At 39.2% G+C, this 21,817-nt stretch overlaps 1 protein-coding gene across 1 annotated transcript in view; it reads right to left on the bottom strand.

Annotated features, from left to right (window-relative positions):
- Positions 1-859: 859 nt before the first annotated feature.
- The window catches only part of LOC136825092 (uncharacterized), a 467,192-nt gene continuing 446,234 nt past the window's right edge, over positions 860-21,817 (bottom strand). The window contains exon 16 of the mRNA XM_067081135.1: positions 860-1,129. Coding sequence (XP_066937236.1) covers positions 993-1,129 — 137 coding nt within the window. The 3' untranslated portion in view covers positions 860-992. The remainder of the gene's footprint in view (positions 1,130-21,817) is intronic.

The following is a 21,817-nucleotide window of genomic DNA, read 5'->3' as shown; positions in this document are numbered from 1 at the left end:
ACTCCAAACAGCTTCTATCCATAAAAAGGCACAGCAGACAATAACATTTTTTCACACTGGAGGTATTCCTGAATTACTGGATTTCATTTCCATTATGTGAAAGGTATATTTATCAAGAATCACTGATTTTCTAGGCTTTTTAAACTATCCATTCCAAGTACATGACTATTCTACACTATAACTTCATAACCAAATTAAGCTGAATGACTGGGCCAAAAGTCATCCCCCCACGGGATACCCATTATTACAAACCACGGATAGCTCTGCAGTTCACAAGGCACTTAAGATAACTGAATAATACAGCACACCAAAATACTGGCAGAAAACCCTTAAGATTACAGGAAAAAGTACTTTTAATTTGCAAGACTGGAGAGAGACCACTACAATATCACTAAATTAGTTTGTATAAGAAAATGAAAACCATTCTAATCAAGGCCTAATAAAATTGCAAACAATATCCTTCAAACACAATTCTAAACTTGAACTTGAATCCTCTTCCATGGATATATATATATATATATATATATATATATATATATATATATATATATATATATATATATATATATATATATATATATATATATATATATATATATATATATATATATATATATATATATATATATATATATATATATATATATATATATATATATATATATATATATACATACATACATACATACACACACGCATATATATATCAATAACGACCTCATTCAAACTGGATGGTATCTAGTGGAAATATTTATTCAAGAAAAACTGTACCTAACAAACACTAATTCTGCCTCCAAGTAGCCTAATGGAATTAATGAAACAATTACAATTACTGTACTATTGTACAATTAAGTAAAGCATTAATTTTTGCTGTCCACTGGCAAAGTTTAAATATTTGGCAAGTCACAAGCACCCACAGCTAATGTTTACTTCTATTGTAAGTATGAGTTTAAAGGTAACTGCTTTTAGCTATACTGTACAATCTAGGACACCTATGAAATTGCCAAGTTCATTTCATCACAATCTGAATTACTTCCTGAGGAAGGAATGCTGCCATCACTAATACCACCTGGTAACCCTCCAAGAGCTTCTGCATCACTGCTATCTGGAGAAGGCCATTCAATACATTCTGTGAAAATATCAATGGATTATTATGAGTTTCCTTCTCTCACATGGTTGGCTTAAAAGGGTTTTTCATTTAAAACAAAATTAATTATATATTTAACAAATTATAGCTTCAAAAAACTTTGACAACAATGAAGACTGACATCATCTCTTAAAGCAAATGTCTAACACTAGTCACCTGCTGTCTGTTGTTGAAAATTGCTAGGTCATGAGGGATGGCCATTAAGTAACCAAGTGTTAAATGGGTGTGCCCTATTCTCAAGAGAGCATAATACCACTTCTATGAACTGAATTTTGTACTGAAGACATTCAACCCTGCTAAGGGTTTATGTTTAATGGGACCAACCATTCAAGGAATGAAAAGATTTTATCAAGAAAGCTTATATTTTTATCCAGAATAAAGGACATTAAATACATATATTTTAGCTCCTAAAATTAAATTCTGCAACCCTTTCACTAAAAATATAATATGTATAATCATCCTAGGCTGATTTCTATTTGTAAGTGAAATAAAATATGAAATGTGTCCTTGTAATAACAGAAGGCAACGACCTTTGTAATGACCTATAAATGCCATAAATATTCATTTCAAACCAATTCATATAGTGCTGAATAATCCCTTGGATTCCAGTGCTTGGCTTCAAGCCTCAATTTCATATTCCATTCCATGGAGACACTGAGGAGAGGACTCTATGAAGACTTGAACTAAAGAATCAAGAGATAGTCAAAACTTGTATGAATATGACTGCTCTTTCTCTCTCTCTCTCTCTCTTTCTGTGTGTGTGTGTTTTTATAAGAGGCTCAACACATGATATTAGGAAAAACAAAGCTTAGTGAAAATGTATTACCTGGTCACAGAAACTTCAAAGTACTCAAAATTTACAATGCCACACATATAGAAGTCATTGGTCCAGTACAACTGGAGGCACAATATAAAATCAAAAGCCAGGCAAATTTCCACTGAGGAACCAACTTTATTGAGCCTATACTGGTTAAGGAATATAAAACTAGACTGGTTGAGTATTTTACGGGTTACAGGTACAGTTCCTCTGGAAAGTTCCGACACACTTTTCAGTGAATTTTGATCACCAAAAGAGTTTTTCCCTCTTTTAAAATCACACAATAACCAAAATTCATGGTCAGAATAAGATTACTATGCATATGAACAATACTGTACATTAAATTAACAGAAAAATTTATCAGAAAAATAACACTTACTTGACATGCCAATACATCTTAATGTTGATGAAAACACTTCCAAACTAACCAAAAATATTTTGCAAAAAATCTAGTGAGTGCTACAAAAGATCTTATAGAACAATGATTGAATAAGTCAACTGTTCTAATTCTGAATTTAAACATTTTGGTAAACATAAGAATGGAAAATCTTTAAAAAATTGATTATACACATACAACTATCACTGAAAAAGGACTTATGATTGTATAAAGGTAACAGACGTTATATTGGCTTAAATGTAGAACAAACATGAAATGATATGTGCAAACATATTTGACATGAAAATCACAAAAAAAGTTAAGGAGTCCATAAAAACTGTAAACACACAAAAACATTTAAAGTCTACTGTACATACTGCTTTTAACACTGACCACAATATACGGTAAACACAATTAAAAAAAATTTCGGTAATAAATTCTCTACACAAAATTCTACATGCAGACAAGAGCTTAATGTTGAACACTTATCAATAAATAACACTAAACTTATATGTCATAAAACTACTAAAAATATACTGTGTATTGTATTAAATTCAGTGAGAAAGTTATCAGTCACATTCGTGAAAGCCAAACACTTACACTTCAAACAGTTCGAATGGTAAAGCAGTTTCAAATCAACTAAAAATCAAAGAAACTGAGGTAGTAAAATAAGAATACTTGCAGAAACTTTCTGAAACTAAATCTAGTCTGGAGAAGAAAACCTGAAAGTGCTGTTCACAAAACCTAAATGTAAGTTTCCCTGAAAATCTTGGTACAGTATTATTTGTGTTATCACCCAGTACAAGAAACAAAGATTAGAAAGGAATGAATGACAACAGAATTAAAGTGACCATGCATCAGACATACTCAGAGATTCAGTTAACCACAGGGCACCTAAGGGACCATAAATCTATGCGCCACTTACCTGACCCACCACTTCTCTCTACTCCTACAATGGAATAATGTTTCTAAGATCTTCAAGCAACACACAAGATACACACTAGTGATGGGTTTGTGATGAAACTAATTGTATTTATCATTACTGCTTCATCATTATGTATGCATTAAGCATTTTGTTTTAGAGTACAACTGTTCTATACATGTAGTGCACATTTGTGTCGTACATACAGGTAATGAATATTTATTTCTGAGTCCAGCCCGTGTCAGCCGGTGAAATTCCATACTAACACGAATTTCTAGGTATAAATTGCTGGATATACCAGAGAAAAAGAGCTTTCAGGAATACTGGGGTTACTACCCCCAGATCGAGCGTCTTCCCTAAGGAAGACGTCAGTATAACCAAGGGTGAGTGAAAGGATCACAACCACAGAGCTACACTCGATAGACATCCCCATGTCAAAACCCCTCGAAGAGAGCGGTGAGCCGTTACAGCCCCCACGCACAGGCGTCCGCCAGGATGGCGACACCAGCGCCACCTACTTCATTCCATTTTCTAGCACGTGACTATCTTCACCGAGATTTTTGTGCTTGTGCTTTTTTTGGGTGTTTTCCTGCTTTTCGCCATGTCTTCTAGCAGTTTCACCATCTCTAAGTTAAGTACCATCTTATTGTGGGGTTTTTTCGATAAGTTTGGCTGCATCTGTCCATATTTCACAATTATGAGTTTGTTGTTATGACGCCACGGCGTCCCCTAGCCAGCCATGACGACCGTGAGGTTGCCCCTTCAGTCTTTTCTGTCAGGGTTGTCTCCTTGTTGTTATATTACTTATCTTTTCCCCCCGGATCTCTTCCTGGCGGTGTTTCCTAGACGGGGGTTTTATTGGAGTTTTGTTTTATTTAGTGACCCCCATAACGAGTCCCCCCTATAGGGTTCCCGTCATTCCCCGCTTAGGTCTCCCCTCCATGATGAGTTCCCAGTTGGTCTTACTTATTTACTATTATTATTATATTTTTGCGTTGGTGCTATATATATATTGTTGCCTCTTCGGGGTAGCGTCAGCTCCATGTCTGGCCGCTCCTCGGAATTAGGCTACGCACCTCGCATGAGCACATTATTCTTATAAAATAATTTTTATGTATATTGTGTTTATTGTGATGGTTTTTATTTTATATTGTGTGTGGGTTTTTCTCCCTTGCCTATCATAATGTTAGGCTCGTATTGCTTCCTTGTCCTCTCGCCCTCCTCATAGGTTAGGTGTGGGGCGGATCATCGGGTTGAGGGAGTTTTGTCGCTGTTTCCTCCATGGCCGTTTTTGGGGTGGCAGAGTGAGCCCCTTTGTTCTCCCCCTTCTTTTCGAAGGGGTAGAGTTCATTGGGTGTGCCTCCTCTAGGCTATTTGCCTTTTTTGCCCCCTCCTTTTCAGTCCTGGTTGGTTCTCGGCACAGAATTTCTCTCCCTGTTATTCCTTCCTCCACCCTCCCCTTACTCCTTTCCATTAGCCTAGGCCATGCCTAAGCACGGGTGTTCACCTAGGCTTTGCCTAGTCAGGAGTCGGGCGTTGAGTTCTTGGTCGCATCCCTTCCCTCAGGAGTAGGCTTGTCCTGCAAAGCTCATATTATGTTTCTTGGCGTGGCGTGTGATTGCAGTCGAGCGGGTGAATTACTTTCCCTTGTCTCCTGTTTTCACTCTTCTTAGCCTACTCCTCTTCCCTACCCCACCACCCTCCCTCCCCCCCTCATCTCAGGCCAGCTCTTGCCTTTTCTCGTGCGGGTGATGCTAGATGGCGTTTTTTCTCCGTTGGGGACTTCCTCTGGTGGAGAGATTCGTTCCCTCCCAGAACTAGTCCCCGGCAGCGCTGTGTTTGTTTTGATGTTTCGTTTGCCACTCTCCAAGATCGAGCGGGTTTCGAACATTCTTTCTTTGGTCTTGTCCACTCTCCGTCGGGTTGCTTTGGTTGGTTTGTTGACGCCTGCTCCGGCTTATATTATACTTGGCCTTTCATGACGGGCACCTCACCCACCTTTGTTTCTCTGGCAGGGAGGTTCGAGAGAGGGGGGAGTGAGAGGGAGAGAGGGATACCTCCGGTCTCCAGAGTTGATTTTCTCTTTATTACCATCACTTGTATCTTATATATATTTATATTATCTGGCGGAGTGAGCTTCTCACCCCGCCACTACACTTATTTTATGTGTTTATTGAGTCCGGTGCTCCACCCTGGGGTTCCGCCGTCTTTTTTGCTGGCAGCCCTTGTGGTGGGTCCCTGTTGTCTCAAACTTTCCATTCCGCCGGAGTATTCCGGTGACCGGGAGTATCTTGCCTTCCACTCTGTTTAAGTTATGGCTTGGTGGTCTCGTCTCTGACGAGGGGTTTTTCTCTCCACCGGAGCATTCCGGTGGTAGCGGAAATACCCTGGCCTTCCAGCTTTAGGTTGCTTAGAGTGGTAGGTTCATGTACTTTTTTTACACTTACAGACTGTTCGTTGTGAGGAGCCGGGGTGCACCGCTTCTCTCCAGCAACCGTATGGGCATGTGGTGTGCCGGACCCACGCTGGCTGTGAGGTCCGGTTGGACGATCTCATTGTTTGGCACCCCGACGGCTGTGAGGTTTGCTTCGCTCTGTGCGCTGGCATCCAGGACGAGTTGGTAAGATATAGCTTCTCATTTCTTACGTTCCTCATATCTGTGTAGTGCTTATATGGTTTTCGGGCTTATTTTTCCGTTCAACCCTAATTGTCCGTTCTCTTACAGGCGGACGAGTCCTCCAAGAAGACTTCCCTTGAGTCTCTCCGCGCCTGGGTGGCTGGGTTCGGAAGAAATGTTCCGTCGGGGAAGCCTTATGTCCTCAACACGAAGTTGCGGGACCTGCTTTACCCCGGCGCCCGGGTGGCTGCTGCGGTTCCCGAGGAGTTGGCCAACCCCATCATTCAGCAGATCCGGGATGCGACCCAGCCACCCCAAGAGGACATCCTTTATGCGGAGGTGTCGGAGGATGTCGCCGCGTTAGACTTGGACCTGGAACCGATGAACACAGAGCCGGATCGAGTGGTAGGTAGCGAGGTAAGTGAGGTTGCGGGGGCGGGCGCCCTTTTTGATTCCCCATCTTCCCCTGTGTCTTCATTTTCAGGTTTTGTTAAGTCTTCCACCTTAGGTGACAGGGCTCCATCAGCTGTCCCTAAGTTGAAGCTGAAGACTTCATGGAAGGTGAAGGGCTTTAAGTCCTCGTCTTCCAGGAAAGCATCTCCTTTCCCCCCGTCAAAGGCTAAGGTCCCCGTACCTGTAGCCTCCGGGAGCAAACCTGGAACCTCCGGCAAAGGCGCGAGTAAGAGGGCATCAAAACCAAGCCCTCCTCGCCAGCCTGCCTTTGACCCGGAGGCGTTTGCAAACTCGTTGTTCGAGAGGTTCTCGGTGGAGGTCGAGTCAAAGTTCTCTAAAATTTCTGAGAAACTTACCAGCCATGATAATATACTGGCGGGAATGGCTCGCCCCGGCGGAGTCGAACCACAGTATGCTATCCCTGACACGGCTGATCTCCCTCCTTTCGATGTCGGGAACCCTTGGCGTTTTGCCCTTCGTGCCATTCAGCACGAGGGTACTTTGACTGTTGAAGGTCTTGGCACGAGACGGTTAGAGGAACTTGAGTTCTTTCCTCCCGATCTCCTGCCCCCTTACCCAGGCTTCGTTAGGCTGACAGAGGAAGCCTGGGTACGCTCAGACAAGGTCCCTAGAGAGACAGTGATCTTCCCTAGGGACCAAGCTCAGTCGGCTCTCCTGCGCACTCTTACAGAGTGGCAGGCAGACAACACAAAGCTTACACCTTTCAAGGGCAACTACACCATGTTCGCCCTGGGTGATAAGTTGCCGACTCCATGCCTAAATAAAGTGGCTCTGGCTACGGCTCCAGGATGCTTTGACGGCAACCCCTTGCCTCAATTAAGGGAGACAGACTCCACATCCCTGGTATTCCCAGGGGGTGAGGAGTTCTGGAGTGACGCCCCGTCCACCTTTACTGTGGGAAAGCTGGACGCTTACTGTGCATCTACCCAGTTCAGCGAGCAGCTTCCTAAGCTCCCGGAAGCCCTGCTGAAGACAGAATTTGAGGCCCGGAGTAGGCTAGCCCGGTCCTTGAACTCCGTCTGCCTCACAGAAGCGACTGCTGTCTCCTGTGCAGATGAGCCCTTCTTTCAGGTTCTGGCTAAATCCCTGTTAGCAGGGTTTCAGACAGACCTTCTTGAGTTCATGATGGCTAAGCTAGAATGCAGGAAATTCATCTTTGCTGAAGCCACCATACGTCATGAGCCTAACAAGCTCATGAAGAGCTCTATCTGGGCCCCTAACCTCTTCCCAGAAGAAGAGGTAGCCAGTGTGCTGAGGGAGGCTACTAGAGCCAACCAGAGTCTTCGCTCTCGCTGGGGTATCTCAGCTTACAAGCGTAAGACCCCAGAATCTGGCGCCCCCCAGACTAAGAGTGGTAAGCGGTTCAGGAGACACAAGAGGCCTCATCATCAGACGGTAGTTCAAGCTGTCCCGGTCTCAGCAGTCGCGCAGCCCTCCACCTCTAAAGCTCATCCCCAACAATACGTGCTGGTCCAACCAGCCCATTCCCTTGCTGCACCCTCGTACGTTGCCTCACCGGTATACAATCCTACCTATGAAGGCCGTGGGTTCTTTCACGGCCTTAATAGGAGTGCAAGGGGGGGAAAAGGTCGGACCCCTTACAGAGGCAAGTCCAACACCGCCCCAAGAGGTAAACCTGGACGTGGTAGAGGAAACAAACCCGCTTCCTCCCACTGAGAACAGTCAGGTAGGTGGTCGCCTTTACTGGTTCAGAGACCAGTGGTCCTTCAGCCCTTGGGCACAAAGCATTGTGTCCAAAGGTCTAGGATGGAGCTGGACCAAGGACCCCCCTCCTCTGATCAGGTTTTACCAGCCACCCTCAAGAGTCCTACAGGACTATGTGGCGGAACTGCTCAACAAGCGAGCAATAAAGAAAGTAAGGCACCTAAAATTTCAAGGCAGGTTGTTCACTGTTCCCAAGAAAGACTCCGATCAGCAAAGAGTGATTCTGGATCTGTCGCGTCTAAATCATTACATAAAATGCGACAAATTTTGCACGCTTACGGTAGCACAGGTACGGACTCTACTTCTGCGTGGAGCCGTCACCACCTCTATCGATCTTTCAGACGCTTACTATCACGTCCCGGTTGCGCGGAGCTTCTCTCCGTTCCTGGGTTTCAGACTCGGGAATCAAGCCTACTCCTTCAGGGTCATGCCTTTCGGTCTAAATATTGCACCCAGGATATTTACAAAACTGGCGGACACGGTAGTTCAGCAACTCCGGTCCCGAGGGATATCCCTAGCAGCGTACCTAGACGATTGGATAATTTGGGCATCAACAATTCTAGAATGCCGGAAGGCCACGGCCACGGTCATCAACTTCCTGGAGTCGTTAGGTTTTCAACTGAACAGAGAAGTCCCGCCTGACTCGGAGTCCCGGTTTCAGTGGCTGGGTCTCCAGTGGGATCTGTCCTCGTACACATTATCCCTCCCGCCTCCCAAGCGGAAGGAGATAGCTTCCCTTACCAGGAAATTCCTGAGAGACAAAGCAGCATCCCGCCGGGCCCAAGAAAGAATCCTCGGTTCCCTTCAATTTGCCTCAGTGATGGACCTGCTCTTAAAAGCAAAACTAAAAGACATTAACAGAGTGTAGCGGAGTCGAGCCAATGTCAGGCTCAGAGACAAGGTCTCCTCCATCCCCCGGATTTTAAAGGCGAGACTGCGGCCTTGGTCCACAGTCAGCGGCCTGTCCAAAACAGTTCCGCTTCAGTTCCCTCCTCCGGCGCTGGTAGTTCACACGGACGCCTCATTAAGCGGCTGGGGAGGGTATTCGCCAAAACAAAAGTACAAGGAACGTGGTCTACAATGTTTCAACGGTTCCATATAAACACCTTGTGAGCTATGGCGGTATTTCTAACCTTATCGGCCCCCCCCAGCCGGATTCATATCAGACTGGTGTTGGACAGCGCCGTGGTAGTTCATTGCATCAACAGGGGCTGCTCCAAATCAGGTCGCGTAAACCAGGTTATGGTAGCTATTTTCTCCCTGGCGAACAAGCACAGCTGGCATCTGTCAGCCACCCACCTAGCGGGGGTGCGGAACGTGGTGGTGGATTCCCTGTCCAGGACCACTCCGTTGGAGCGGAGTGGTCTCTGGACGGAGAGTCTTTCAATTGGATTTGCCGCCGGGTTCCGGGTCTCCAAGTGGATCTGTTCGCGACGGAGAGCAACTTCAAGCTTCCCTGTTATGTGGCCCCGAACCTGGATCCTCAGGCGTATGCCACGGACGCAATGACCATAGACTGGAACAATTGGGAGAAGATTTATCTGTTTCCCCCAATAAATTTGCTGTTGAAAGTACTGCACAAACTCAGGTCATTCAAAGGTCAACTAGCCCTGGTAGCCCCGTACTGGCCGAAGAGCAATTGGTTCCCTCTTCTTCAGGAACTCGGGTTGCGGAGTCTTCGGATTCCCAATCCCAAACTGACCCAAACAGTACAAACCAAGACTGTGTCAGCTTCCTCAAGAATTCAGAATGCCCTAGTTTTATGGACTTTATAAAGTTCGCAGCTCAAAGGGGAACAAACATTGACCCCATTAACACTCTGTTTTTAGAATCAGACAAGAGAGATTCTACTCTCAGACAATATGACTCAGCAGTCAAGAAATTGGCCTCTTTTTTGAAGACATCTGAAGCCCAAACCATGACTACTAACCTAGCAGTTACCTTCTTTAGATCATTGTTTGAAAAAGGCCTTGCCCTGGCCACTATTACCACAGCTAAGTCAGCCCTGAAGAAGGTATTCTTATATGGTTTTAAAATTGACCTTACAGATTCTTACTTTTCATCTATTCCTAGAGCATGCGCTCGTCTGAGACCCGTATCACGCCCTCATTCTGTTACGTGGTTCCTCAATGATGTGCTTAAGTTAGCATCTGAGATTGACAACTCTCAATGCACTTATTTGGATCTGTTAAGGAAAACTTTATTTCTGATTAGCTTGGCTTCAGGTGCCAGAATTTCAGAGCTGTCGGCTCTCTCTAGAGGTGATGATTTTGTTAAGTTTCCTCCCGTCCGGAGAAGCCCTCCTTTCTCCTGATCATAGATTTTTAGCTAAAAATGAGGACCCTCAAGACAGGTGGTCTCCTTGGAAGGTGGTGCCCCTTCCACAGGACCAGTCCTTATGCCCAGTCTATACCTTAAAGTCTTACCTTTTAAGAACTCCTCAGTGTAAGTCGGGTCCTCTTTTTATCAGGGAGAAAGGTGGAACTCTTTCACTAAATGCAATAAGGCAACAAATTCTGTATTTCATTAAACAAGCTAACCCGGATTCAGTCCCTAAGGTTCATGATATTCGTGCAGTAGCTACTTCCACTAATTACTTTCATAATATGGATTTTTCAGAACTTATCAAATATACGGGTTGGAAATCACCTCTAGTGTTTAAATGCCATTATTTAAAATCACTCGAAGCCCTGAAATTTTCTACAGTGGCTGTGGGGAGTGTCATTTCCCCACCTTAATTATCCATTATCCTTTATCCTTCCCCTCCCCCGCCCGCCTGCCTCATTTACTTCTCTGCCTGCCCTTCTGGATGATCATGCCTCACTGCCTTGCTCCTCATTTTGATATTATTATTGTCTTTTTATTATCTTTTGGGGACTGTATTTTGACATGCTGTAATTTTGGATTGTCTTAGGGGTACTGGGCTGTTTTTATTTTGCTGCATGTACCCCATATATTTTCTCGTGTTGTAGATGTCTCTCTTATTTTTAGTTATAAGTTCATATTTACTCCTTATAATCTTAAGTATTTTTGAATGTATTTTGCCTTATAATCTTAAGTATTTTTTAATGTATTTTACCTGCCATATTGTTTGGTGTATTGACTTTGTATTCTACTTTTAAGGTCGTATTACTGTATTTTCATGTTAATATTCATTTTTTCATGTGAGAGATATCCTCATTAAATCCATTTCCATAGCTTGTGTTTTTCTTCAGATCACCTTTTGTTTCCTTGTAGTTTGCAGACTTGGCATGATTCTCTATCACTATTTCACCGGCTGACACGGGGCTGGACTCAGAAAAGGGATTTTGACAAAGGGAAAAATCTATTTCTGAGGAAGGCCCCGTGTCACCCGGTGACCCTCCCAGAAGTGGCTTCCGCTCCCCCCCTATTTGCACATGCCAAGCCTGGGGGTGGTGCTAGTCTGGAATGAAGTAGGTGGCGCTGGTGTCGCCGGCCTGGCGGACGCCTGTGCGTGGGGGCTGTAATGGCTCACCGCTCTCTTCAAGGGGTTTTGACATGGGGATGTCTATCGAGTGTAGCTCTGTGGTTGTGATCCTTTCACTCACCCTTGGTTATACCGACGTCTTCCTTAGGGAAGACGCTCGATCTGGGGGTAGTAACCCCAGCATTCCTGAAAGCTCTTTTTCTCTGGTATATCTAGCAATTTATACCTAGAAATTCGTGTTAGTATGGAATTTCACCGGGTGACACGGGGCCTTCCTCAGAAATAGATTTTTCCCTTTGTCAAAATCCCTTTTTTGTCTCCTTGTTACTCTACACCACTACTGTTAATATACTGGCGTCACATCATCTAGGTTACTGACATCATAGTAAATTGAAATAGAATACTGACATCATAGTAAATTGAAATAGAAATCTAAAAGATAAATAAATCCAATAAGAGTTTAATATGACACATCTAGAAACATTTATATGTATGCATATATATATATATATGAAATTTTTTTCACACCGTGATTTATATACAATCATGAAGCTACAAATGTCGTTTAATATCAAATTCATGCTACTGTGTCAAGGAATCGAGACCCGGCAGTACTGATCCATTTATCAATTATAAATTCCCCTTTGGTGATAATTCCCCATTGGGGTATTCCCCGCAAAGTATTGCGAATTTGATATTAAACGACATTTGTAGTTTCATGATTGTATATAAAACACGGTGATAAAAATTTCATAATAAGAGCTGCATGTTCCAAACGCACCAATGATCTATCATGCTGGAGGTGGGTTAATGCCGAAGCTAGGTATAATTTTCCCGCTCTCGACAGGTAAACAAGTACAGCAGATCGGCATTAACTTATACCTCTCTTGATGGCTCAGTGGGCAGACCGTCGACTGGAGTCGTTGGACGGCAACTGTGTCAAGGGATCAAGACCTGGCAGTGTTGATCCATTTATCACTTATGAATTCCAATTTGGTGATAATTCCCCATCGAGGATATTCCCGGTAGCGTGAATTTGATATTAAATGACATTTGTAGCTTCATCATTGTATATAAACCACGGCATGATAAAAATTTCATGATAAGAGCTGCATGTTCCAAATGTACCTATATATATATATATATATATATATATATATATATATATATATATATATATATATATATATACACACAGTAATACTTCGATCTTACACGATTTGAGTTGCGTGAATTCACACATACACGAACTTTTCACTGGAACCTAACCAATGGGCATACGCGATTTTTTCACAGACACACGAAATTCTCGAGAAACCCTGCAGAAGTGGGTGTTTAATTTTTGAAGTAATTTACAAGTTTTCATGCTTTTATGTGTAAAATCTGTATGAAAAATGCATTTCATTCTTATATGTGTAAAATCTGTATGAAAATGCATTTCATGCTTTTATGTGTAAAATCTGTATGAAAAATGCATTTCATGTTTTAATGTGCAAAATCTCTAAGAAAAATGCATTTCATGCTTTCATGTGTAAAATCTCTATGAAAAATGCATTTCATGCTTTCATGTGTAAAATCTGTATCGAAAATGTATTATTTTTATTTTTGTACATGCATAAATATGATGCAAAGGTAATTTCAGCACATTCACTTAGTGTACTTTTACAAGATGTGATACCCATTTGCAAAGTTACTGCACTTTTCAAAGATGATACCCTGCAGAAAATGCTTGTTTAATGTTTGAAGTACATTTATAAGTTTTCATGCTTTTAACTGTAAAATCGATAAGGAAAATTTATATTTATATTTCTGTACATAAATATCATACAAGTATTATGTCCATTTGCAAAGTCTTTGTCACAAGGACTTTACATGACCTTGAGATGAGGTTGTTCAGTCACGCTCATTTGATAAAATGAATTCATTAATGTAATATCAGAGATGTAACTAAGAAACTAAGATTTGTATAAGTGTCATTCTTTGAAATTACTCTGTTCACCTCGGAGAAAAGTGCTGGTGCAATCTCTATGTGCATGTAATTACAGCACGTTCAGTTGATGTACTTTTACAAGATGTGATACCCTTAGTTACTGCATTTTTCAAAGATGATACCCCTGTAGAAAGTGTGTTTAATTTTTAAGTTTTTCGTGTTTTTAGGTGTAAAATCAGAATGGAAAATTTGTATTTATATATTTGCGCATAAATACGATACAAAATCAGTACAGTTACTTTATTACAGTATATCTCTCTCTCTCTCTCTCTCTCTCATTCGTAGTTAGCGCTCAAACATACTTTTACAACTTATTATTTCTCTGTATGTCACTACCTGTACAGTATATAATTTTAAATTGATTGAATTTTACCTGTACAGTACTGTACTGCCTTCTATGAACATTATGTACATGTTTTCGATATTTTATGGAATTGTACTTTTGTTGACAGATACATGACGTTTTGCCTAGTGATGCAAAGAAAACGGCTTTTACTCTAAGTGACAAAGAAAACGGCATCCCATGAATTAAGGGTAACATTAGTATACGTACGCACCTACTTTAAATGCGCTATTATGAAACTGTGCAGTACTCAATTTTTATGTCAACCATTTACTGTATTCCTTTTTTACGGGTAATAAGCTAAATTTTAAATAAAATTACACTAACTTTAGTTCATTTAAAAGTTAGCTTAATACTTTGGGAGCATGATTAGGGTCATATTTAGTACTTAAACTCTGAAATAAACATTTATTAGCATTTTTAAAGACCATGCCAAACTTACGCAAAAATTCACCTTGCACGAGGGGCTCCAGACATATATATATATATATATATATATATATATATATATATATATATATATATATATATATATATATATAATATATATATATATATATATATATATATATATATATATATATATATATATATATATATATATATATATATATATATATATATATATATATTATATATATATAGCTTAAAATCATGTTACACACGGACACATATGGTCACATAAGAGCACATTAAAAATAGCAAAATCACAAAATCCCCCAAATAAATTACAAAAAAAGGGAATAAAAAATTGTCTAATTTTAAGAACAATTTTTTCCAAAGAATGGAGAAACAAACAAAGATAGTAATATACTGTCGTTTGCACTGTAAGGTGAGCGTCTTCTGCTTTTTTTTATAAGTATATTACTGTCTTTGTTTGTTTCTCTTTTCTTTGGAAAAAATTTTTCTTAAAATTAGGCAATTTTTTATTCCCTTTTTTTGTAACTTATTTGGGGGATTTTGTGATTTTGCTATTTTTAATGTGCTCTTATGTAACCATATGTATCCGTGTGTAACGTGATTTTAAGCTTGTATGTATGTATGTATGTATGTGTATATATATATATATATATATATATATATATATATATATATATATATATATATATATATATATATATATATATATATATATATATATATATATATATATATATATATATATATATATATATATATATATATATATATATAGAACCCCCAGGTCCTCGACTGTACTAGAACTCGACATAATCGGATTTCAACACAAAATGTTGAGTAAATTTTGCGTCGGAGCTCAAACAACAAACCGGAATCCGACCCGATGAATCATATGATGTTTGTAGAAAAAAAGAGTTTCGGGCATCTGCCACTAGTTGGCGTTGTTGGTGGCGTTCTTCCCGTGCTTATTTAAAAGCATTTAAAGCCACACACATGCTGCTGCTGCTGTTGAAAAACAAGCCAGATGATCACATTAAATTAATAATACAGTATTTATAAGCCGAATTACTGTATGTCTGTTATCATAAAATTAGGAAAAATTTCCTAAATTACGTCGGAACTCGGCAGCTTGTGGCAGATGTAAACAAACCACAGCGCCACCCTGGTGGTGTATCGCGGTACTAATTACATAAACATATTTACTGAAAGATGTTTTACAGTGATTTTGTACACTATTCCAGTAGACTCTGTATGAAATTTACCATAAATATTGAATGTTTATGTAATTAGTACCGCGATACACCACCAGGGTGGTGCCGTGGTTTGTTTACATCTGCCGAGTTCCGACGTAATTTAGGAAATTTTTCTTAATTTTATGATAACAGACATACAGTAATTCGGCTTATAAATACTGTATTATTAATTTAATGTGATAATCTGGCTTGTTTTTCAATGTTATCATTATTAACAACAGTTTTCGTGTGTACCTGTTGCAGTACATTCTGGTAGTGCCTATAGGCTACCTAGCCTAGCCTATGGCGCTCGTTCTATCATCGATAATACGGCCGCATTGGTCATAGGCCAATTTTTTTTATACAGTATGCATTTAAAAATGTAAAAAGTGCTTCTGATACGGTAAGTTATTCAACTCTGAACTTATTTAATTGTAATTTGCGTAAAGTTTTGTATAAAAAGGCAAGGTTGGGGTAATGACTGGTGGTCAGGAATGGATTAATCCATTTTCAGTTATTTCTTATGGGAGAAACTAACTCAGAATTTGAGAAAATCGAATCTCAACACTTCTTCTGGAACAAATTAGCGTCGAGGACCGAGGTTCTACTGTATGTATATATATATATATATATATATATATATATATATATATATATATATATATATATATATATATATATATATATATATATATATATATATATATTGGCGATCCAGTTCTTCAGGGCTTGTCTAGCAACAAAAATCGGTGATTTTCGGCACCGATATGTGCCAATTTCCACTATCAGCGCCAATAATTGGGTATTGGTACCAATACATACCTAACAGAGGCTCCGATCTCCAGTTATCAGCAATTTTCGCTTATTGTCACGCCGTCGGAACAGAACCCCACTGATAACTGGGCACTGCCTGTAAGTATATGGCTTTACATATATCATATCAAACTCTTACTGAACTTATTGATCTATTTTTTAGTTTCCCATTTCAATTTATTATGACATCAGTAACCTAGATGTTGTGATGCCAGTTTTAGCAGCTATACTCAATCAATACAGTATGAACTCAGAGAAAAGAAATTCTTGTAAGCCAGTATATTGATTAACAACAGTGTTGTAGGGTATCAATTAGACGAAAATAAATATTCATTACCTGTATGGACAGCACAAATGTACTTGTATAAAACAGTTGTAATCTAAAACAAAATGCTTAATGCATACATAATGATGAAGCAGTAACTATAAATACAATTAGTTTCATCACAAACCCATCACTAATGTGTATCTTTTGTGCTGCTTGAAGATCTCAGAAACATTATTCCATTGTAGGAGAAAGAAGTGGTGGGTCAGGTAAGTGGTGCATAAATTTATGATCCCTTAGGTCCCCTGTGGTTAACTGAATCTCTCTGAGTGTGTCTGATGCATGGTCAGAACCCCTGCTGTTAACTGGGGATTGCCTGTGTATATATATATATATATATATATATATATATATATATATATATATATATATATATATATATATATATATATATATATATATATATATATATATATATATACACACACACACACACAGTAATACCTCAATCTTGCACGATTTGAGTCTTGCAAATTCACAGACACGCAAACTCTTCATCGGAACCTAACTAATTGTCATACGCGATTTTTTCAGAGATATGCGACATCTGCGAATCCTTGAGAGAGGAGAGCGAGAGAGATAAGGGTTGTCCTTACTTAAGAGTGAAATTATTTATCAGTTAGTACAGAGACAGAGAGATTGTCCTTACTTGAAATATCAAGTTAAAATTTTTATGAATTATTATGGAGACAGAATAACATGAGAGAGAAAGTTATTCTTATCTTAGATATCAAAAGATGGAAATTCATGGTTTATGAAGGAAAAGGAAAGAACAGAGAGAGAGAGAGAGAGATAGTACTAGAAATACTTTGACATGCTGTGGGCAACGACTGACATATTTGATAGCTTTGCCCTCGTCCTCTCTCTTCAAAGGTTTCACAAAAGATAGGGAAATTATATTTGTTTGTTTAATGCTCTGGTGATCCAATGACGCGAAACCGCGTCAATAAATATTTTGCCGTAAGTGCTCCAATGACGCAATTTCCACGTCATCCTTGAGTTGTTTTTGGAGGAAATTCACCAAAAAAAAAAAAAAAAATTCATCCGAAGAAAATGAGGGCTGCGCCATTGCCTGGGCAGATCTTGGACCTACAAGAAAATGTAAACAGAAAACCGATAGGTATTGCGCATGTGCCGCAGTCCTCCCTCGACTCAAGCACTTCCCCTCCTGTTTTGACCGAGTTTAGCCAGATTTTTTAGCGCTCTCACGTTTTTTTTGCTTTGTCATCATTTATCTGCATTTGTGAAGTGCTTTCACTTTTGTTATTGTTATAAAAGTGTTTGCAAGTGATTATTGAGCATTTTGAATAATATTTGACGTGTTTTTCGATAAGATAGTGAAGAATTTACTTTTTTTTTTACATATATTTCTGTCTTTCAACAACATTTCCGTCTTTCAGCTTCAATTGCTCAATTTTTTCTGGGAACACTTATTGCTTTTATGTGGGCTTTTTATAGAAAATTTATTCGGCTTTCCATTGCAATTTTCACTTTTTTCTTAGCGTTATTCATTACTGAGCAATTACAAAAAATGCAAGCATAAATATGAGCACTCGAGAACCCGGTCAAGCCGCATAGTTTGGCCTAGGGTTTACGAGTGCGTGAATAATTTTTTGTGTGCCTGTCTGTGCATCTGCAAATAACTTCAATGTGAAAGTATTATATATCATTCTAACGTCCATTCTTTGTACTTTATCGTGCTGAACGGAAAAATGTAAATATATCGTTTCTATATAAAAATCTTTAGCGAACAATTGACTTTACATGAAAAAAACAAAACTTACATCTTTGAGGTTCAATTGCTCAATTATTTACTTGAAACATATATATAGGAAATTTATTCAGCTTTCCATCACAGTTTTCACTTTTTTTCTGGCATTATTTATTACAGAGTAATTACAAAAAATGTCAGTGTATATATATATATATATATATATATATATATACGCGTTGAACGCCGTAGTTCTGCCTATATTTATGCATGTGTAGAAAATTTTTTGTACGCCTGTTTGTGCATCTGTTAATAACTTCAATGTGCATGTATTATGTATCAATCGAACGACCATTCTTTGTACTTTACAGTGCTGAACAACAAAATGTAAAAATATAAACGTTTCTATATAATAATCGTTGCCGTATATTTTCTTAGAAAAAAAAAGATTGTCAGTAACCTAACAACAATTGCTCAATTTTACTCTAACAATATTTTATTTTTTTCTATCTGTATTCCTTACTTAGGTACGATACGAAACGACAACATAAATAGGTTGGAAAATCTGAAAATTGCACTATGTAAAATAATAGGTTGGAAAATCTGAAAATTGCACTATGTAAAATAATAGGTTGGAAAATCTGAAAATTGCACTAGGTAAAAAATTAGCATTTTTTAATCGGTAACAGCTACTTAGCAAACACATTTATAGCAAAATGATTGCTTCCATGTGAAAGTTCAAACATTTCCACACAATTTATGTATAAAATAAACTCCCCAAACCTAATTATTATATTTTTCATGATTATTTTAAAAAAATATCTACGATTTTCCTTAAAAATTTCACGTTCATCACATCTTTTTTATTAACTCTAAGCCTTGCAGAGATTTTCTGATTGCTTTAGGAAAAAAATTCATCATTTGCTGACATCATAAAACAAACCAGAAGCCTATGACAGTTATAGTTTGGACGTATCGTTTTTTACACAGAAACTTTTCTGCGCCAGCCTCACTTCTCTCTCCATGGCATAAGTCGCGTACCAGGTAGTGCTATAGGAATCCCCGTAAGAGCAAGAGGGTTATAAAGATATCATCAGCCTTTCATGGAATTTATTCTTCCACCAATGGCACCAGTAGGAGCAGACTCCCAAATGTCTGCCCCCTACTTCACCCCATAGGGGATGACACAGCATAATTAGGGTGGACTTTATGCAAGCCAAACCTACCTGTTGGACTGAGAGCATTACAAGAATACAATCATCCCCACCCTAACAATATTATGAGCAGACCAGACAGAATGCCACCAGTCCTATCCCCAGAACCAGATAACCCCTGGAATCCGTGGCCCAGAGCCCTGCAGAATAGTTCTGCCCTTGAGCTATCAATCTGATATCTCTCAGGTCCAAACATTATCAGGTAGTTGATAATCCTACCACAGTTCCCAATGTTAGCTCCATATATAAACCCAGTCCCATCTATGATACCTTTTCCTATATATCAGGTCCAATAGATTTTACCAAAGGTGGGAAATTCCATACAAATTAACCCAAAGTAATATGTAATGATATATGGGACTCTTGGACTCAAACCCAGGAACAAATTCCAGAGGTTCAAGAGCCCCCTCACCACATCAAGGTGGTTTCATGTCAAGGGGGTCATACTGTATTCTCCAACATTTTCTTCTCTTTTGCTCATTCACCTAACCCTCTAATTATATTGTTTTCTTCTCATCTTGCACTCTTACTCTCTCTCTCGTTCTCTTACTACAGCACATCTGAACTGCTATTGTTGCTGGGTGCCCATTCATTACTTTTCAGCTTCCCATGGTAGGGAATGTGTTGTCCTTCAATCTATGAGAGGACGGTATTCCATTCCCCTTTGGTTCCATCATAATCTGAGCGGGTGGGGAAGCATGGCACAACTGCCTCATATGGAGGGAGGGGGGCCAAATTAGGAGACCTACATTTACCCATGTCCCTTCCCTTGTCATCTCCGCTCGGTGGAGGTATGCATACTGTGAGGTCAAGATGACAGATCAGTCTTGTTTTCAGTCTTTTCTGCTTTTTTTGTTAAACTTTATTATTTCAATTGTAACACTTTTGTTATTGTATCATGGATTTTGGTGAACCTGTAATATTTGGAGCCAATGCCCTCTCTTTTGGGTAGATATGTGCAGCTTTAAATTTTATATGTTTTTAGCAGTAAGTTAACTAAAAGTTTTACAAGAGTTGAAAGCAATGAAATATTGCTAGTCAATTTTTGAGCAAAAGAAAAATACTGTAACTAATTAACATATGAATTTTAATTTTCTTAAAAAAAAAAAAAGGGAAATGAGATACCCTTCATTTTAGTAAGGGGGAGTGTGGTGGCATTTAGAAGTTTGGATTCAGGTGATGAGGTTTGTGTTTTGGAAACCATTGTGTTGTTTCATTTGTGCTTTTTTATTATACAGTGCATCACTGACTTTACAGCGACAGCAACTTACAGCAGATTCGATCTTACGGCACCTTTTCAGTGCTGTTAACAGCGTTTTACAGCACCTAACTTGATTGTGCATCAAGTTACAGCGCTATAAGCACTGTTGACGGTGCTAATGGCAAGAATAGGCATCAAATTAATGCAGCATCAAGTTATGGCGCCGTAAATGCTGATAACGGCGAAAAATCAACTTATGGCGTGGAACTGGAACGGATCCCCCGCTGTAAGTTGGTGACACACTGTATTTGTTTTGTATTTTACACACTGTATTTGTTTTGTATGTTTGTTAGTAGGTACATGATTTAATTTTTTTTTTTTTCTTTTTTTTTTTTTGGTTGCAATTGAGTGATGGATGGTAGAGCTCCCCTTCATCTGTAATAGGATTTCTATTGGCAATTACCAAATCAGTCTAACAGCTGGAGAGGTCAAAACCAGCTGATTACTTCACTTCCTTGGCCACTGTTATCAGAAAGCACAGACAGAGCAAGAGGATGAGAGAGAGTAAGCAGATAAGACATAATGTGGTGCTAGTAGAAGGATCCTGATAATGATTTTTGGAAGGCTCATCTGTGATTCATTCAGCTTTTATACTCAGATTCAGTTTTCTGCAAAGGAGTGTAATGCTTAGACAGAAGAAACAAAAAACTATTCCAGAGAATGCAGAAGCCGTAAGTATGGTGTGTTAACAGGAGAAATCTTGAAGAGGGAGACAGAAAAAGAGTAAGACTGTGAAGTTTGAGGTGAATCGAATTGGGGAAAGGTTACTGAAGAAGATATTGACATGAAAACTATGAAAATAAAGAATATAACATTGGCTCTCCTGATTTACTTGACAACAAGGCTTTGAACAATTCTTTGAAAACCAACAAAGGTTAAGGTTCTTTTTGATGATCGTTATACTATTAAGACTGATGAATTAGGCCAAGTTTCTTCTGATGGTCATTGCAGTATTAAGAATGATACATTAGGCCAAGGTTCT

The sequence above is a fragment of the Macrobrachium rosenbergii genome, chromosome 37 (genome assembly GCF_040412425.1).
Source record: "Macrobrachium rosenbergii isolate ZJJX-2024 chromosome 37, ASM4041242v1, whole genome shotgun sequence".
Classification (NCBI taxonomy): Eukaryota; Metazoa; Arthropoda; class Malacostraca; order Decapoda; family Palaemonidae; genus Macrobrachium; species Macrobrachium rosenbergii.
This window is presented reverse-complemented; position numbering and strand designations above follow the sequence as displayed.